The 16,057-nt window shown below is 35.6% G+C and overlaps 1 protein-coding gene across 2 annotated transcripts in view; it reads right to left on the minus strand.

The window, feature by feature from the left end:
- Nucleotides 1–16,057, minus strand: part of LOC113068632 (minor histocompatibility antigen H13-like) — a 40,022-nt gene that overhangs the window by 10,714 nt on the left and 13,251 nt on the right. For both annotated transcript variants that reach the window (XM_026241408.1, XM_026241409.1), the window contains exons 6-11: nt 13,866–13,991; nt 13,651–13,708; nt 8,459–8,542; nt 8,307–8,343; nt 8,115–8,217; nt 7,947–8,032 (exon numbers count right to left, since the gene is read on the minus strand). In XM_026241408.1, coding sequence (XP_026097193.1) covers nt 7,947–8,032; nt 8,115–8,217; nt 8,307–8,343; nt 8,459–8,542; nt 13,651–13,708; nt 13,866–13,991 — 494 coding nt within the window. The remainder of the gene's footprint in view (nt 1–7,946; nt 8,033–8,114; nt 8,218–8,306; nt 8,344–8,458; nt 8,543–13,650; nt 13,709–13,865; nt 13,992–16,057) is intronic.

Below are 16,057 nucleotides of genomic sequence, written 5' to 3' on the forward strand. Positions count from 1 at the left end.
CACATCCCATTTTTTCCTCAACTGTTTACTTTCACTTAAGAAACAACAGACAGTTTTTTCGAGCATAATTTCCAAGGTGGATATTCTGACATATTTTGTATGTATTTGTCGGCACAAGACCAAAAATAAGCGAATTCAATGTTCAAGTGTTTTGAGACACCTTTCTCTGCATGAGCCCTGAACACAAGAGCACCGCGGTACTGAATTGGGCTCGTTCACATCTTTTTGTTTGTTCAAACTGCAATTTGTATTTGTCCGTTCAGGTGCAGGAGAGACTTCGAGGACAACTTCGCAGAAGAAAGCTCGGTTCAGTGTCGCTGTCCGTGATACGCGGCTCTCGATCTCTCTCGTACGCACCGAACACAGCTACTCTGTTCAGCTTTTCAGCGTCTTGTGTTTGGATGCTTTAATGTTTAAATCGACAAACACGTGAAAAAAATAAGCTTTCCGTCAACTGTCCTGAGCATCTTTTTAGGCTGGCCATAGCCAGTCGGTTATATAAAATATTAAGGTGAAAGTCATCATAGCTTGCTTAGTATAGACCCAGCTCCCAACCCAACTTTGAGAATAGACTAACGGCGATATATATATATATATTTTTTTTATCACCCAATAAGAGTCTTGCGTTAACGCAGATAATAAATATATATATATATATATATATATATATATATATATATATATATATATATATATATATATATATATATATATATATATATATATATATATATATATATAAATATATAAATATAAAAAAAATATGTCTCTGCCCTGTCCAGTCAGTGGCATAAAAGCAAAACACAGGTTCAACGCAGTGATGGTGTGTGAGCGGTGAGCCTTGCGTCTTCACTAAACTTTGTCAGTTGTATTTGTTTATGGTTTGGACATTCAAGCGATTAGATGATCGAATGTGTAATATTATTTCGAGCTACCATGTTCGCCTAGCTGCATTGTGGCACGAACACTCATATAAACAGTAGCTATGAAGATCACGTGCACAGAGGAAAACAGAAACTAGTTGTCAGTGCTGTCCTGTGATTTATCAGTAAAGTAGCTTAGAATCTCAAAACTTATTATAGGATGTTTGTGTGCAGCGCACATGAAGCACAAGCGTGTGCACAGAGAGCAGCGGTCGGCGCTCGCGCTGCGGGTTCCCGGTTTGTGTCTGTTCTTGGAATGTTCTTTGTATTTTAACTGTAGAAAAGGTAGTTTCAGAGAACAAAAGAAAATCATTCACTGATCTTGACTGAATATATTTAATAACTTTACTTGACTAATCTTTATTTATAAAAAGAAAACTATGCAGTGTTTTTAAACTTACAGTTTCTGTACCTGAAATTTTGTTTAGTTGTATTTATGATATTGCTAATTGATTTGTCTGTTCCTATCTTATTACTGACTGTTTACTTGTCTTTAACACTTTAATATTTGAAATTTATATTAATCTAGTTGTTTTTGCTATGGTATTTTTTTTAAATCACAAGCAAAATTCCTCTTGCAGTGTTTTGTAGGCTGCTGATGTTTGCTCATGTTATTCAGCTGCAACAGAATGCTTGGTAATAATGTTTGACATCTAAATGTTTGACTTAATTTTTTTATACTGGATTTTTTTTATTTTATTGGAATCGAAACTAGGAATCGATAAGCAGAATCAGAATCGATTAAATTCACATACCCAACCCTAGTAAGAAATGTTATGAACATAGATAAAATAACTGCTGATAGTCAATCATATTTATCACTATATCAATATTTACAGTACAAACCCTGTCAAGTGAACTATGAGGGCAACAAAAACAAAAGCAAAATCATCGTTCATTAATCGTAATCTAGGTAAAATGTTCAATTTAATCGAGGTTTTGATTTTAGACCAAAATCATCCAGCCCTACCTGATATTGAATTTACTTAAAAACGAAAGAATTATGTAATCTGTGAATGTTGCATTTCCCTCGTCGGAGAGAGTCAGCACTGTGAAATACATCTTGCATCAGACAAGAAAACATTTGTTGCTTTAAGTAATTAAAAGGTCTCCTTTTTTGCAATTATTAGGCCAATTCTGCACAGGCTTTGTGGCAAACTTAATGCATGTGCTTGAGCGCGGAATATATTGAGACTTGATTATTTAAATTTAATTAAATCAGTTTAGTTGAATAATGACAAATGAATGACTAGAACTAAAAAAATCTTACGTGGGGGCAGACCATTTTTTAGTGTTTATAACCAATATGACGAGTCCTATTTAAACCTGCTCAGCAAGATTGAAACCCTCATAAGACACAGTCCATAAGAAAGAGCAAGAGATTCACACCTTTATCTCGACCCCCACAAGTTCTATACAGAACTACCCCCCAAAAAACCCGGCCCCCTCCAGCTGAACTGAACTATGTTTGTTATTTGGCTGAAACAAGCCTGCACTCAGCAGCCCTACTCTTTTTATTCATTATTTTCTGTTTTTGCGGTTGAATATAGATTTTATTTTAAATTCAACGAATATTAAAAATTCTATTTTTTTTTTTTTTTGACAGCCCTAGAATCGCCCATGCGATTTTTTTGTTGTTGACATTTCTAATCATAAACACAGCCATATTGAAGCCTGCATTAAATGTTGTTTCGCATTATGGCAGTCCACTCTGCTTATTGTTTTTCGAAAATGTTGCACTCCTTGTGCATGTAACTTCATGCCAATAAATCATCAGAAATATTGGTCTTTACATTCATCCTGCCTGTTGTCCGTGGATTTACCTATATTTGGTGTTATTTGCCGTATAGAACTTATTTAGACATGCAAAATCGATTTTACGATCGATTCAATGAACACTTGTCACTCAAATCAAACTGGATTTTTTTCACAAAAGTGACAACCCAAGAAAGCAAAGTATACTGTCTCTCATTTGTATGTTGCATTGATACCTAGTGGTTGATTCAAGTAAAACATTATAACAGTACCTCATTTTTTGTCTTCTCACCTGAAGTTCATGCAATAAACATGTTTTTGACAAAGATTTTAATTTGTTTGTGGTCCATATAGCCTGCATCAAAATGAGGTTTGCAATTATGCGCCCAAAGGCACGGGTTGAAGACCCCGTCAGTGACGTCACGATATGCTTATTTGTTTAAATTCATACCTACGTCATCAACATCACCAAAATTTTCCTTATTATTTAGACATTCAAAATCGATTTTACAATTGATTCAATGAACACTATATACAGTCATGCCCACAAATATTGGCACCCTTGGTAAATATGACCAAATAAGGTTGTAGAAATTCATCTGTGTTGTTAATCCTTTTGATCTTTTATTTAAAAAAAAAAAAAAAAAGTAGCATTTCATTGGATAATAAGAATTCTAAATGTGGGGAAATATAATTATGAAATAGATGTTTTTCTCTAATACTCGTTGAACAATTATTGGCACTAGGGATGTCAACGATTTATCGATGATCGATTAATTGTTGATAAGAGATGCAATCGATTAAGGCTATCGATGGTCGGTTAACCGATTCAATGTTGGGCTGCGTGCGGCTCGTGCGCACTCAACACGTGCGAGCGGCTGTGAGTGACGGTGACGATATATAAAAGCATCATCATTCATTCACAATGTACAAATTAAGCTTTTAATGTGATTTAAACTTTAAAGTACATTAAAATAGAAACAACATAAAAGTTCTTCAACATTAAATGCAATAGAAATGTAGTTACTAATCATTTCATCAGATAACTGTTTAATATCGTGCGCTTTGCAGGGCTGCGGGACACAGTGACAGGACAGGTAGTCTATTCATTCCTACAACTTGTTAATTCATTCCTACGAATTATTAATGTGGCAATTGTCCATGTTTCATTAATTTTATTCCCTAAATAACCCATGATTTAAGTGAAATAAGGGAACAAATTAATAAATCGAACGAATTCTTAATTCATGAAATCTTTAATTTCCCTTCCCATGTTTACCAAAGTAAGAGATGCGAAAACAGTTATTAAAAGCGAAAGATAATAAAATAAACCTGGGAAATTAGAGGGTTAGACTATGAAGATTTAGGAAAAGAAACAATGCCTAAATATACTGAATTTGTGCAAATTCGTGACCAACCGGCAAACCAGAACAAAGCCGCGTAAATGAAGACTATGGGGTCCAAAAGCATGGTCGCGATCTAACATTTTCCAGTTAACCTATTATTCCTCTAATAAACAAAGCTTTTATACCACACTTGTCATAATCAGATCTTATCATTTCTAAATAAATAATTGCTGGATTCAAAACAGCGATTAATAGGCGCTGTGACCGACACATTCCTGGAGCTATCACTGCTGTCACTAAACGGTGACGCCGAGCATCGTTCACAAGTTTCTGCATGGATCTGACTAGGGCACAGGTTCTAAGCCCTGGGACAAAATGGGATGCTTTAAGGAAAATTTATAGCCTACTAAGTAATAGGCCCAACATAAAAATAACAATTTGTTTTCATGTTTTTTTTGTTTTTTTTTAAATAGGCTATGCGAAATATATCCGACTTAAATAGGCTAATTAAGATTAACGGATTTAAAACAGAAGTGTGGGCGCTCCATAAGTTCACAAAAAAAAAAAAAAAAAAAGGATGACAACGCATTCTGTTTGTTTGCTTTATTTTACAAGAGCACAAATCTTCTGTTTTTATTGTGAGTGTGCACAAATGAAAGTAAACACTTTTGCGGAAAATATATATATATTTTTAATGTCTCAGCTGTTTCGATCGCCCCGGAGCCTGCTGCACACGTATATTCTAGCGATTCAAACTTGCATCGCAGTCTGTTCATTATCAAAATAAAATGTCAACTAAACATTAAAAGGTTACACTGGTCAGTTTAAATAGACCGTAGTATACCGGTCCACTCTGCTGTTATGCCAAGGACATTTTTGCTCATATGAAGAGGATCATCTTTTCCGTCTATATGCGAATGCGTGTTAAGTACAAGCCTAGTTTACATTATAAATAATAGTTTAACATTCAAATACATTGCGAATATGGAAACATTTCGATTTGTGCCGAATGAGACATGAGCAATAACCTCCAAATAAATCTAGCGAAGCCGCGCTCGCTCATCCTCGTCTGCACGCTTGCACTCACGATCTAATGCGCTGTATGCCGGATTTTTAAAAATCTGACATTTTCTAGGACAGAATCCAGCAGGATCAAATTAATGTGAGCAACTGTGTTTTGGTGCAGCAGCGCCGATGTAGTTCACTTAATGTGCAGCGCAGTCACACGCGCTCCACATTTCGGATAATTTTATACAATAATGTCAGTTGAAAACATTGCAATTGTGCTTTAAAATACAACAACGAGCACCACAAAACCATTTAAAGAGGCGCGTTCAGCGTTCTCCGTGCGGGATTGGAAACTGTCAACAAAGTAAAATGACCTCAACATATGGCGCGCTCTCTTCATTTTATCAAATGATCATAATCGCATCTATTCATTTTATAATCCTGCTAGTAGCATTTTATTCAGACTAAAACCTCTTTAATTCAAGTGAGAAAGCGTTTTGTGTGTGTGTGTGTGGCTTTTGCACATCCTGTCATACCGCTGACTGCGTGCCTGCAATAGACGCATTTTGCAGTATTATGGTTAACGATTAATCGATTAATTGATCGTTAATTTAAACGACGATCGATCATGGAAATAATCGAAATTTGACATCCCTAATTGGCACCCATTTATTCAATACTTTGAAACCTCCATTTGGCAGTTTAACCGCTCTAAATTTTCTCCTATAATGCCTGATGAGGTTAGAGAACACCTCACAAGAGATCAGAGACCATTCCTTCATCCAGAATCAGTCCAGAACCTTTAGATTCCCGGCTCCATGTTGGTGCTTCTCCTCTTCAGTTCACTCCTCTCATTTTTCATAGGGTTCAGGTCAGAGGACTGCAATGGCTATAGCAGAAGCTTGGTTTTGAGCTCAGTGACCCATTTCTGTGTTATTTTTGAGGCTTGTGTTTGGATTATTGTACGGTTGAATGATCCAAACATGGTATTATATGATATCAAACATAAGATTTCTAACAGAGTCAGTCACTTACTGATTTTTTATTTGTTGGTATTTGATAGAATCCATGATGCCACGTATCTAAACAAGATGTCCAGGACCTCCAGCAGAAATACAGGCCCACAACATCAAAAATAGAGCAGTATATTTCATTGTACACACGGGGTACTTTTTTTCTGTGTGTTCACCAAACCCATCTTGAGCGTTTGCTGCTAAAAAGCTAATTTTTTTGTTTCATCTGATCATAAAAGCCAGTCCCATTTAAAATTCCAGTCATGGCTGATAACTGAATATGCTTTAGTTTGTTTTTGAATGAGCTAGGATAATTTTTCTTGAAACCCTCCCAAACAACATGTGATGTAGGTTTTCTGAACCAGAGACTCAACTATTTTCTGCAATTCTCCAGCTGTGACTCTTGTAGAGTCTTTAGCTACATTAAATCTCCTTCTCACCACGCATTAGGATGATATAGACACACGTCCAGGCAGTTTTGAAATATTTTTCTGTTGGTGGGAAATTCTTAATTATTGCCCTGATGGTGGGAAATGGGAATTGTCACTGCTCTAGCTCTTTTCTTAAAGCCACTTCACCGATTTGTGAAGCCCCAATATCTTTTGCTGCACATCATAAATATTTTCTCTGGTTTTTCTCATTGTGATGGATGATTAAGGGAATTTGGGCTTTATTTTCCCTCCTCTTTATATTTCTGTGAAAAAGGAAGCCAGAGCTGGATGATTTCATGTTCATAATCATGCTGGAGTGCTCAAAATTGTGAATATGAATGGTAATATACTTCAGAGATATTTTACTCATAAGAATTTCTAGAGGTGCCAATAATTGTGTCCAACGACTATTTGAGAAAAACATTACATAATGATATTTCCCCACTGTTTTAAATTCTTATTATCCAATGAAAGGATACATTCTTGTGAATTTTTTTTCATAAAAAAAATCAAAAGTATTAACAATGCAGATGAATTTTCACAGCCTTTTTTGATCATATTTGCCAAGGGTGCCAATATTTGTGGGTATGACTGTGTATATATATGGCAAAAACACACTTGGTCATGTAAACCCCGTAACCAGTTTTCTTTTATCAGAGTAAGGTAATAAACGGTGCATGCATAAACGGGTAGTTTTTTGCCTCTTTCTCCGATTTCGCATAGCATGTAAATGCAATAACCAGTTTTCTGTTGGCTTCTTGAAGTGCGTAATTGTGGTACGTGACAAGTACGCATCATTAATCCAGATTTATACACGTGTAGATGGAGCAAATGTCTTGTAAAGAAAGAAAATATAAAACTCACAAAAGCAGACTTTTTCATGATTCAGAAAACAATAAAAATGTGTTTCATCTTATGCAACAGAAGTGCTTCAGGCACAATGCTGCGTTTATAGCTGCATGAGGGGATAAAAAGTGAGCTGTAAGATTCCCGACATGTTCAAGTAAGCTTGCAACATCAACTGACAAATGTATGGAATACTCGTAATATATGTAAAAGATTATCTGACGTCACTACAGGGAAATAACCTGATTTATTAATGAAGTCATGTAAACAGTGCTTACTTGCGTTGTCAGGTTACTGATGTGCATATATACAGGGAAAACCGGTTATTTTAATAAGCTGATTTTTGCAGAGTTATCAGCCTACTGGTGAGCATGTAAACGTGCTCATTGTGAATGCTATCAAGCACACTGAACGTAAAGAGTAACCGTAGAAATGAGGTAGCCCATCTAACAGGTGATACACACTTGATTTTGGGTGCAAGAAAGACACTGTGACATGCAGGCATGAACGTGAGAACAGAAGTGTGCTATATTAATTAAAACTACATTCAAAGCTAAATGTCACCCAAGAATCCTGACCCTGCACATAACCTCTGAACAATGTCATTGTGAGGAGCGGAGTTACCTGAACATCTCTGTCAGTTCTCCTTTAAATAGGGCCAGCAGCACCGGAAATCCAACACAAGCAGGGACCAGGTACAGCAGAGCAGGCTGGGAATCAAAACACAACCTCATTCAGTGAAGTGCTGGCTTGATTTCATTAATGAAGGACAACAATTGTTTATGTTTTTACCTGAGCATGTTTAAAGGTGTGCATTACGAATATGGTAAGACCCAGGCCAAAGATGTAAGCCAGGAAACTGGTGTAGAAGTAAGTTCGTGTGTTCTTCTTCAAACTAAGAGTGAAAGATGAGAAAATGACAACATCTGTGAATCGAAACTACAAGCACCTTAAGTCAGACAAAACCAAAAAAAAGGACTTTACCTGACATCAAAGCGCAGGAGCAGGGCAATGAAGATTCCTGACAGAACAAGAAAGAATACATTCACTAATAAGATTTTCCTTTAAATAATGAACAGTGTTCATGGTTTGATGTTTACAGGTTCTATTGTGGATAAATAGCATGTCATATTTACCTGGAATGACAATGTCCCCCAGTCCCAACATGGCAAAGTTACTGGCACCCAAACCTTTTTCCAGCAAATCTTGTGGGAAAACCACTAAAAGAGAAAATGAGTGGAAATGGTGGAATATAAGAGTAAGAATTAACTGAAGAGAATGAAGAGAAGTAGTAATTTCTAGCAGAAGAGGTGAATATCAGGGTCCCTATGCCTCTTTTACTAAGTAAACTGCAAGCCCTTTTCCAGTATATCTGGATAAAAACAAAAATAAATAGTAAACAATATTAGATTAATTTCTAATAAAAATTTATAGGCACACTGTACATTTTATTATATTGCATGTATTATATTTTTTATTAATAACTTTAAATGTGTAATTCACTATGCAAACAAAAATGAAACTAAGTGCATGCTATATTTTGTTATACATTATGTGCTCATGCCTGTCCAGCGCAGTCTGCAAAGTTTAACAGACTTGCATTGAGGATGATTCAAGCTAAACGGAAATATTAGTATACAGTAAATGGTATACGAGTTTGTTTGAAGTAATTAAGACATTGTTTAACAGCTAAAAAAACAACAAAAAAAACAACAACAACATTGTGATCATATTGTCCCAAAGCTGTATGACTTTATTTTGTGTTGCACATAAGTATTTTAAAGAGTGTTGGTAACCAAATAATACTAATGTCCAGTTGTTTTCATTACATGGATGACGATTGTTTTGTGAAATTTTAATATAAAACATTAATATAAAGTTTGTGTCAGGTTTTCCCACAACATCTCAACTTTGTGTCTTCTGATAATTTTCAGATGAGTTTTGTTCGACTCAACTGTTTTCATGATCAGTTTTTGTAGATGATTTGCTGTAGCCCTAGGCCAAGTGACAATTTGAATTTGATACTTCCCTAATGAAATCCAGGGAAATTATCCGAATGGCCAATCCTCCGATAACCAACCACCACCAATCATCTGTTCTGGAGATTCAACATCTAAGGGTATTTTTGGGGCCTGGAGAAGTTTTGTCATGCCCTGATATGTGTTTTTTTTTTTTTTTTTAGTTTCTTATCCACATTTAAATGGCTAAAGTCTAATCTCACTGTAATCAGCACATACTGGGCTATAACAATAATAATAATAATAATAATAATAATAATAATAATATGTGAGCAGCATATATGAACATGATTGTGTTTTTAAGAAAAACATTTTTATGCATGGTTAGTGAAAAACTAAAAATGTTAAATCAGTTGAATAAGGCTATAAAACACATACAGAACAATGGTTCCCGGGATTTTTGAGAACTGGAGCTTGTAGCCTAGAATTGTTCTTTCTAAATTATGTGAAAATCTTCTTGTTTACTCCCTTACAGAAAACAATATATTGATTTAAATTTTCTAAGACACTTTTTGTTGGTAAAAGGCATATGCGAGTAGGTGTCAACCATCATGAATATCATTGTGATTTACACCTGAGAAGAAAAAGCCCTGCATAATGAGCCTTTCATTCAGCTGTGTGACTAAGAGTGAGGAGTTACAGGAAAGAATGTGAGGACAACATAAATGTATATAATTTTATGTTTGTAGTTTTATTTAGAATATATTTATCAACACAACATAATTTAATATCCACTTGGGGGAGCAGTTAAACAGTTTATTGGGAACAATCAAAGCTGACTTTCAAACTGAATGTTTTGCATCATTACTCCACTCACACAATCCTTCAGAAATCCTTTTAACAATCTTATTTTCTACAAAAAAAAAAAAATCTATTGTTATTATTATCAATGTTGAAAGAGAATATTTAGCTGAGAATATTTTTCATGTTTGTTTTTTTTTTTTGGGGGGGGGGGGGGGTAAATTAAAAGAACATGTAGTTTATTATTGAAACTTCATAATATTTCACTTGATTATACATTTAGTCAGGAATTATAGTTTGGAAAAAGTCTAACTAGTAAAATGTTTACACGTTATGTGAAAACTAGTACATGTATGTATCACTCCCTCCAGAAAAATGTGATTATGCGATCGCCTGATTTAATGCATAATCAGCCAAAGGCCACATATTTATGCGGGGTCGCATTTTCTCGAATACGCCGTTCTTTTGCAGCATAAATTGCCGATTTCAGAAAGCAAAATATGCGGGGCTAGCATGATTTCATAATTCCCTGTATTTTCGTTGCAAAAACCACATATATATTAGCAGAAAGTTGAAAAAGGTTGCGTTTACTTCACACAAGTTAAGCACCATTTTCCCCCTATTGTCATGGGAACCTTGTGAAGTGACGTAATTACGTGACGTGAACATCATCTGCAAACCCCGTGGTGAAACCAGGGTGAAACTTGAAGCGTGCAAATCATTCTTAATTGCCAACAAAAATAAGCGCAAAAGAACGCGCAAAGCAGTTTCCCGATTTGTTACATGACAGTGGAAGCCAAATTATATTGCGAGAACTAGCGAAAACTAGTTTGATGAAATAGAGAAAAAAAGGTGATTCCCCCAACACCCCCTTCTCACTAGGCTACTAACACTGTTGTAGTTTCATTCAGAAGTTGATGCAACTTAACAGTTGTAATATTGCACTTTTTTGTTACAGAACAGTACCAAAAACTTAGTTGTAATTATATTAGTAGTATGTTAAATAATTTACGTTGCAGTAAGAGATTGCAACTTAAATATTCTGTGATTTAGTATGCTCGCTTATCATGGGAAGTAATAAGAAATTACTCTTTACATTAAGGTAGTAGCCTAGTGAGAAAAAGCTGTTGGGGAATCACCTTTTTTTCCTCTTTTTCATCAAACCACAGTTTTTCCAAGTTCACGCAATATCCGCGTTTTTCTGGAGGGACTGGTGTGTGTGTATGTATATATATATTAGTGCTGTCAAAATTAGCGCGTTAACGCATTCGATTAATTTGAAATATTTTACGCGTTAAAAAAAAATAACGCAATTAACGCGGTTGCAGTTTTTTTTTTTATTTCCAGTTGTGGCCTATGTGTGTTCAACGTGCAAAGAAATATGGATAAGACCAAGGAAGGACTTTTAGACGGAAAGTTTCAGTATAAAACTCTGCCGGATTACTCTTCAGTCTGCCACAAGAAACATTACTCTTCATTTAGTCTGCCACAAGAAACAGCAGCATTAAAATCATGAACTCAAATGTCATTGTTTAAAAAAAAACAAACAATGACTGTAACAGTGCGTAAATCAGACCTTTCTTGAACGCTTACGTTAATAAGCTTAAATGAAAAAAATGAAATAATTGTGTAGCGGAGTATTTTTTGTACACAGTGCCGCGAACTGTCAATCACTCCTGTGCGCGTGCATCACTGTCCTCCTCAGCTGCAGCCACTTGCGCTCTCTCTCTTCATCAAGCTTTAAAACAAAAAAGGGGACAAAAAGACCATATTGTCTTTGTGCATAGGCTATAGATTAATTAGATAAATGAATATCTAAATTTGTGTCTTGCCGTCTACGGTATTTTTTTAGAACTTAGAAAAAAAGATGCTGCAGCAAATGAGCAGCCAGCGGGGGCTGCAGGACGACTCAACCTCCGCAGACAGTTTTTAATGTTTATCAGACAATAAATACTCAAGATTTTGCTTTAGTATAACTCACAACGAGTTTCACACACCTTCTCCGGCCACGTTGAGTTGTTGACACTTAACAGTGGGAAAAGCGACACATGCGCTATTCACTTGTATAACTTAAGGGTGAATGGGTAATGTAGTTTCTGCTCTGGGTGGGATGAATTAGGAAGCTTGCATTGTGAAGGGCGCTCTGAAAATCGGCAGTGCAGGTAAAAGATTAAAACCTCTATTAAAACAGATGTCCAAATGAGCGTACCGGTACGCTACAAGCACGTTCTGGGCGCACGGAGAGGAGGCGGTAAGCTCAAGAGCTATATTTGGAAGTGGCGGTACTGAGTACTGGTGCGTACTGGCCCACTTAAAGCACTGGCAATGACTATACAGCCCACTTAAAGCACAGGCAATGACTATACTTTGGAATTTTTTTGCAGTCCACTAAGAATTCAACATGGAAATCATTTTTGTTTTTTATTGGCATTGATTGTTTTGAAATTCAAATGGTACTAACATGCCTGTGTTTTTATTTCTGTAATAAATATGGCTTTCAAGCCAACAGTTAATTTGGAGGATATTGATGGTTTATTGCAGGTATGTTGTTTAAATGAGAAAATCTGTGTTACAAGTTAAACCAAAATTCCAATAAACAATCATATTTTGAATTTAAATAGTTTCTTTGTCTTGAGTTTACATTAATTATTTACATTTTACATATCCAAAAAGTTTCAGTCTTTTAATTGGGATTAATCGCGATTAATTTTTTAAAAATTGTGTGATTAATTAGTTAATTTTTTTTTGATCGATTGACAGCACTAATATTATATATATATATATATATATATATATATATATATATATATATATATATATATATATATATATATATATAAATAAAGAGAGACTTAGCTCATGTTTATGATCTGCTGAATAAAGTGCTTAATCTTTTTTTTCTGAGGAAATCCAAATCTCAAATCCTCAACCACATCACATCTTTTCGGGGTGAAATGTCTTATTCCTCTCATTGCGAAGCAAACAGTAAAAAAAAAACATGAACGGTCTCGATGTGTTGCCTTCTGTTGTGTGGGCGTGTTCAAGCTGCACGCTTCAGTTTAAAACATTAGAATGTGAATAGAGCATTCAGCGCGGGGGCGTGGTCACATTAGATATAATGAAGAGAGATGTGAAAAACTGACATCGCTTTGTTTTCATATTTACCACAGAATATTTGTTTTCAGCAGCACTTGTTTTGTTTAAAAGTAGACCTAATCAGGCTTTCTGTAGATATATTGCTTATGTCTCTTCCTTGAGTATTCATGGAGTTACAGCTCATTTTAACGACGAGTTTGTAAAAGAAGATCAGCGCAGACAAAGGCTGCATATAGCACATCTTGTTTATCTTCATTTTAAAAGTGCACAAAGTTTTAGGTCTGTATAATAAAAAAAAATAGACCCTTTACAGATTCGATTGATGTATTGCTCTTATCTGTACGATCAAAACTGAAACTGTAACTTAAGTTCTTTTCAGGGTTATCAGGAGAAAATGACTCCAGGCGAATACGCGTTAATCGACTCCAGAGGGTTAATAGAGAGAAGGATGGATGGATAAATTAGATACTCACACTTAATTGGGGCTTCGAAGGACTTTGCAACGGTCACCATAACATTGGTGCCAAAAACCTAGAAAGCAAACAGAGTGCATGATTAATGGGGAGATATGAATGAAACAGGGCCGGTGCCAAAACTCACAGGGCCCAGGACAAATCTTGTAGGCGGGCCCTATATTAAGCAGGCTTCACAATATAAAATTTTAAAGTAATAACATCCCCTAACTTACCCAGAACACATCGTAAACAAACAGACCTCCCAGCAGGATGCATCCAGTGCTGACGTTATTGAGGTGTAGCAGCTCAACTCCATTCAGGGCAAAAGCCAGACCAAACAGGTTATTGGCTATCCAGTGCTGTCAGGAAATACACAAAGACTTTTGACTACAAAAAGGGGCCTCATGTACTCTGCATAAAACTTGGCTTGAATGCTTCTCTTCCCATATCAATGCTGTAAAATACAGACAATAACTGAAGCATAATTCACATGTTGATACTAGTGCTCAACCGATGATCAACCAAAATCATTTGACGATGGATTTAAAAATAAACATGTAAAAGAAACATGCTTATACTTTAGAGCTATTAATATTTCTCACACATAAATAATTATATACAAATATAATTAAAAAGTAAACATTGTAACCAACAGTGCACTCTGTATTGTGGGAAGTGTGTGCTTACTGGGAATCATTTTTTCCAAATAAAGCCAGGGTAACACTCATTTGACATACAGCACACAGAGAAAATGACATGAATTTGACAGTGGCCAAATGCATAAAACGCAGCATAATTTGAAATCATTAGTTTATAGTTTAAAGCACTCAATTCACATGGACTGACCATCACACAGAGAACACGTGATCATGCTGATACACACTTCAAATGATCACAGCTGGATTTGAAGTTTGCAAGGTTTGTGAAATTAAATGTGCATTAGTCATTCAAAGTTTTGTTTAAATTATATAAATGCATATTTGCTTAACGCTGACGGCAAACGAGAAGGTATTATAATGTTTGCCTTTCCATTACTAATAGGCCTAATATAAAAGCAACTGTTATAATATTAAACATTGTGTACATTTTTAAATCTTGCAAATTACTTGCTAATTACTAGCCCTGAATGGTTTTTAGCTCCTCAGTACTTGATCAAGCTCATAATCACATTATTATAGTCCTTCACACCCGCTGCAATCTCAAAAGTCTGGCCATGTGATAATGCCTAGAATATCAAAAATCAACTGCGGACGCCAGATCCTTTTCCTATTTAGCACCTACACTCGGGAACAATTTACCTAGCCTTGTTCGGGATGCAGACACACTATGGTTGCTCCCAAGGTTTTTTCTCCATTTCTGATGTTGGAGTTTGACACAGTCACCCTTCGCTTGCTTAATTGGGGACAATTTGTGGCAACATTGTCGACTTGACTGCACAGACACTATTGGAAGTGAGCTGAAATGATCTGGACAATGACATCACAGAATCAACCTTGAACTGACTTTAACCCTCTGGTATTATTCATTTAGTTCACTGACAAATGTGAGCGGACACTTGAAATTAAACTTCAGTGTAAATCAATGTAATATACTGAAATTCCGTGGTTTAACCACTAGATAGCTACTACATTTTATGTTGGTTTGAAACGTCAGTTTTGATATTAATTTTACTACAGGCAAACCTGAACATAAAAGCAGGCATTTTATTACACAAAGTACTTTTTTTTCCTGTCTAAAATGACCAAACAACGCCAAGGTTTTTTTTCTACGGTCCTCTTGCTTTGACACTGTGGTTTGTGTGTGGAATAATATTGAGGGTCCTATATAGGGAGTTGAAAATCAAGGACTTATAGTGATAAATTATTTTTAAAAGCTAACAACTACAGCAGAACAAACTTTAAACGGTTAACCACTATCATCCAGCCCAACTAAAGGAACACTAACTTATACTTTAAATTAATTGCACAAGGTGGTCTTTGCAATTTGGAGACCAATTTAAAAATAAAAACTAACAAAAATGGTTGAAACTCCAAGAGAGCCCAGGATAAATCCAATTTCATTTCTTGGCACTAACAGTTACAGTTCACATCTAGTTCAAGACATTGGAAATGTCTAAACGCACACTGATTACTAGCCAAAAGTTATTGGTTAGTTATTTCAATAAACTGTATTTTTTGTATTTTACTGTATTTTTTGGACTATAAGTCACACCTAAGTCAAAACATTACCGTCTCCAGCCGTGAGAGGGCGCTCTATGTTTTCAGTGTAGACTACAGAAGAACTGAGCAGCATAGAGTGCCCTCTTGCGGCTGGAGACGGTAATGTTTTATCTGGGTTCATGCATCTTAGTTCATGTCAAATTAATTTTGATAAATAAGTCGCACCTGACTAGAAGTCGCAAGACCAGCCAAACTATTAAAAAAGT

This window comes from Carassius auratus, linkage group LG48F, assembly GCF_003368295.1.
Source record: "Carassius auratus strain Wakin linkage group LG48F, ASM336829v1, whole genome shotgun sequence".
In the NCBI taxonomy this organism is placed as follows: domain Eukaryota; kingdom Metazoa; phylum Chordata; class Actinopteri; order Cypriniformes; family Cyprinidae; genus Carassius; species Carassius auratus.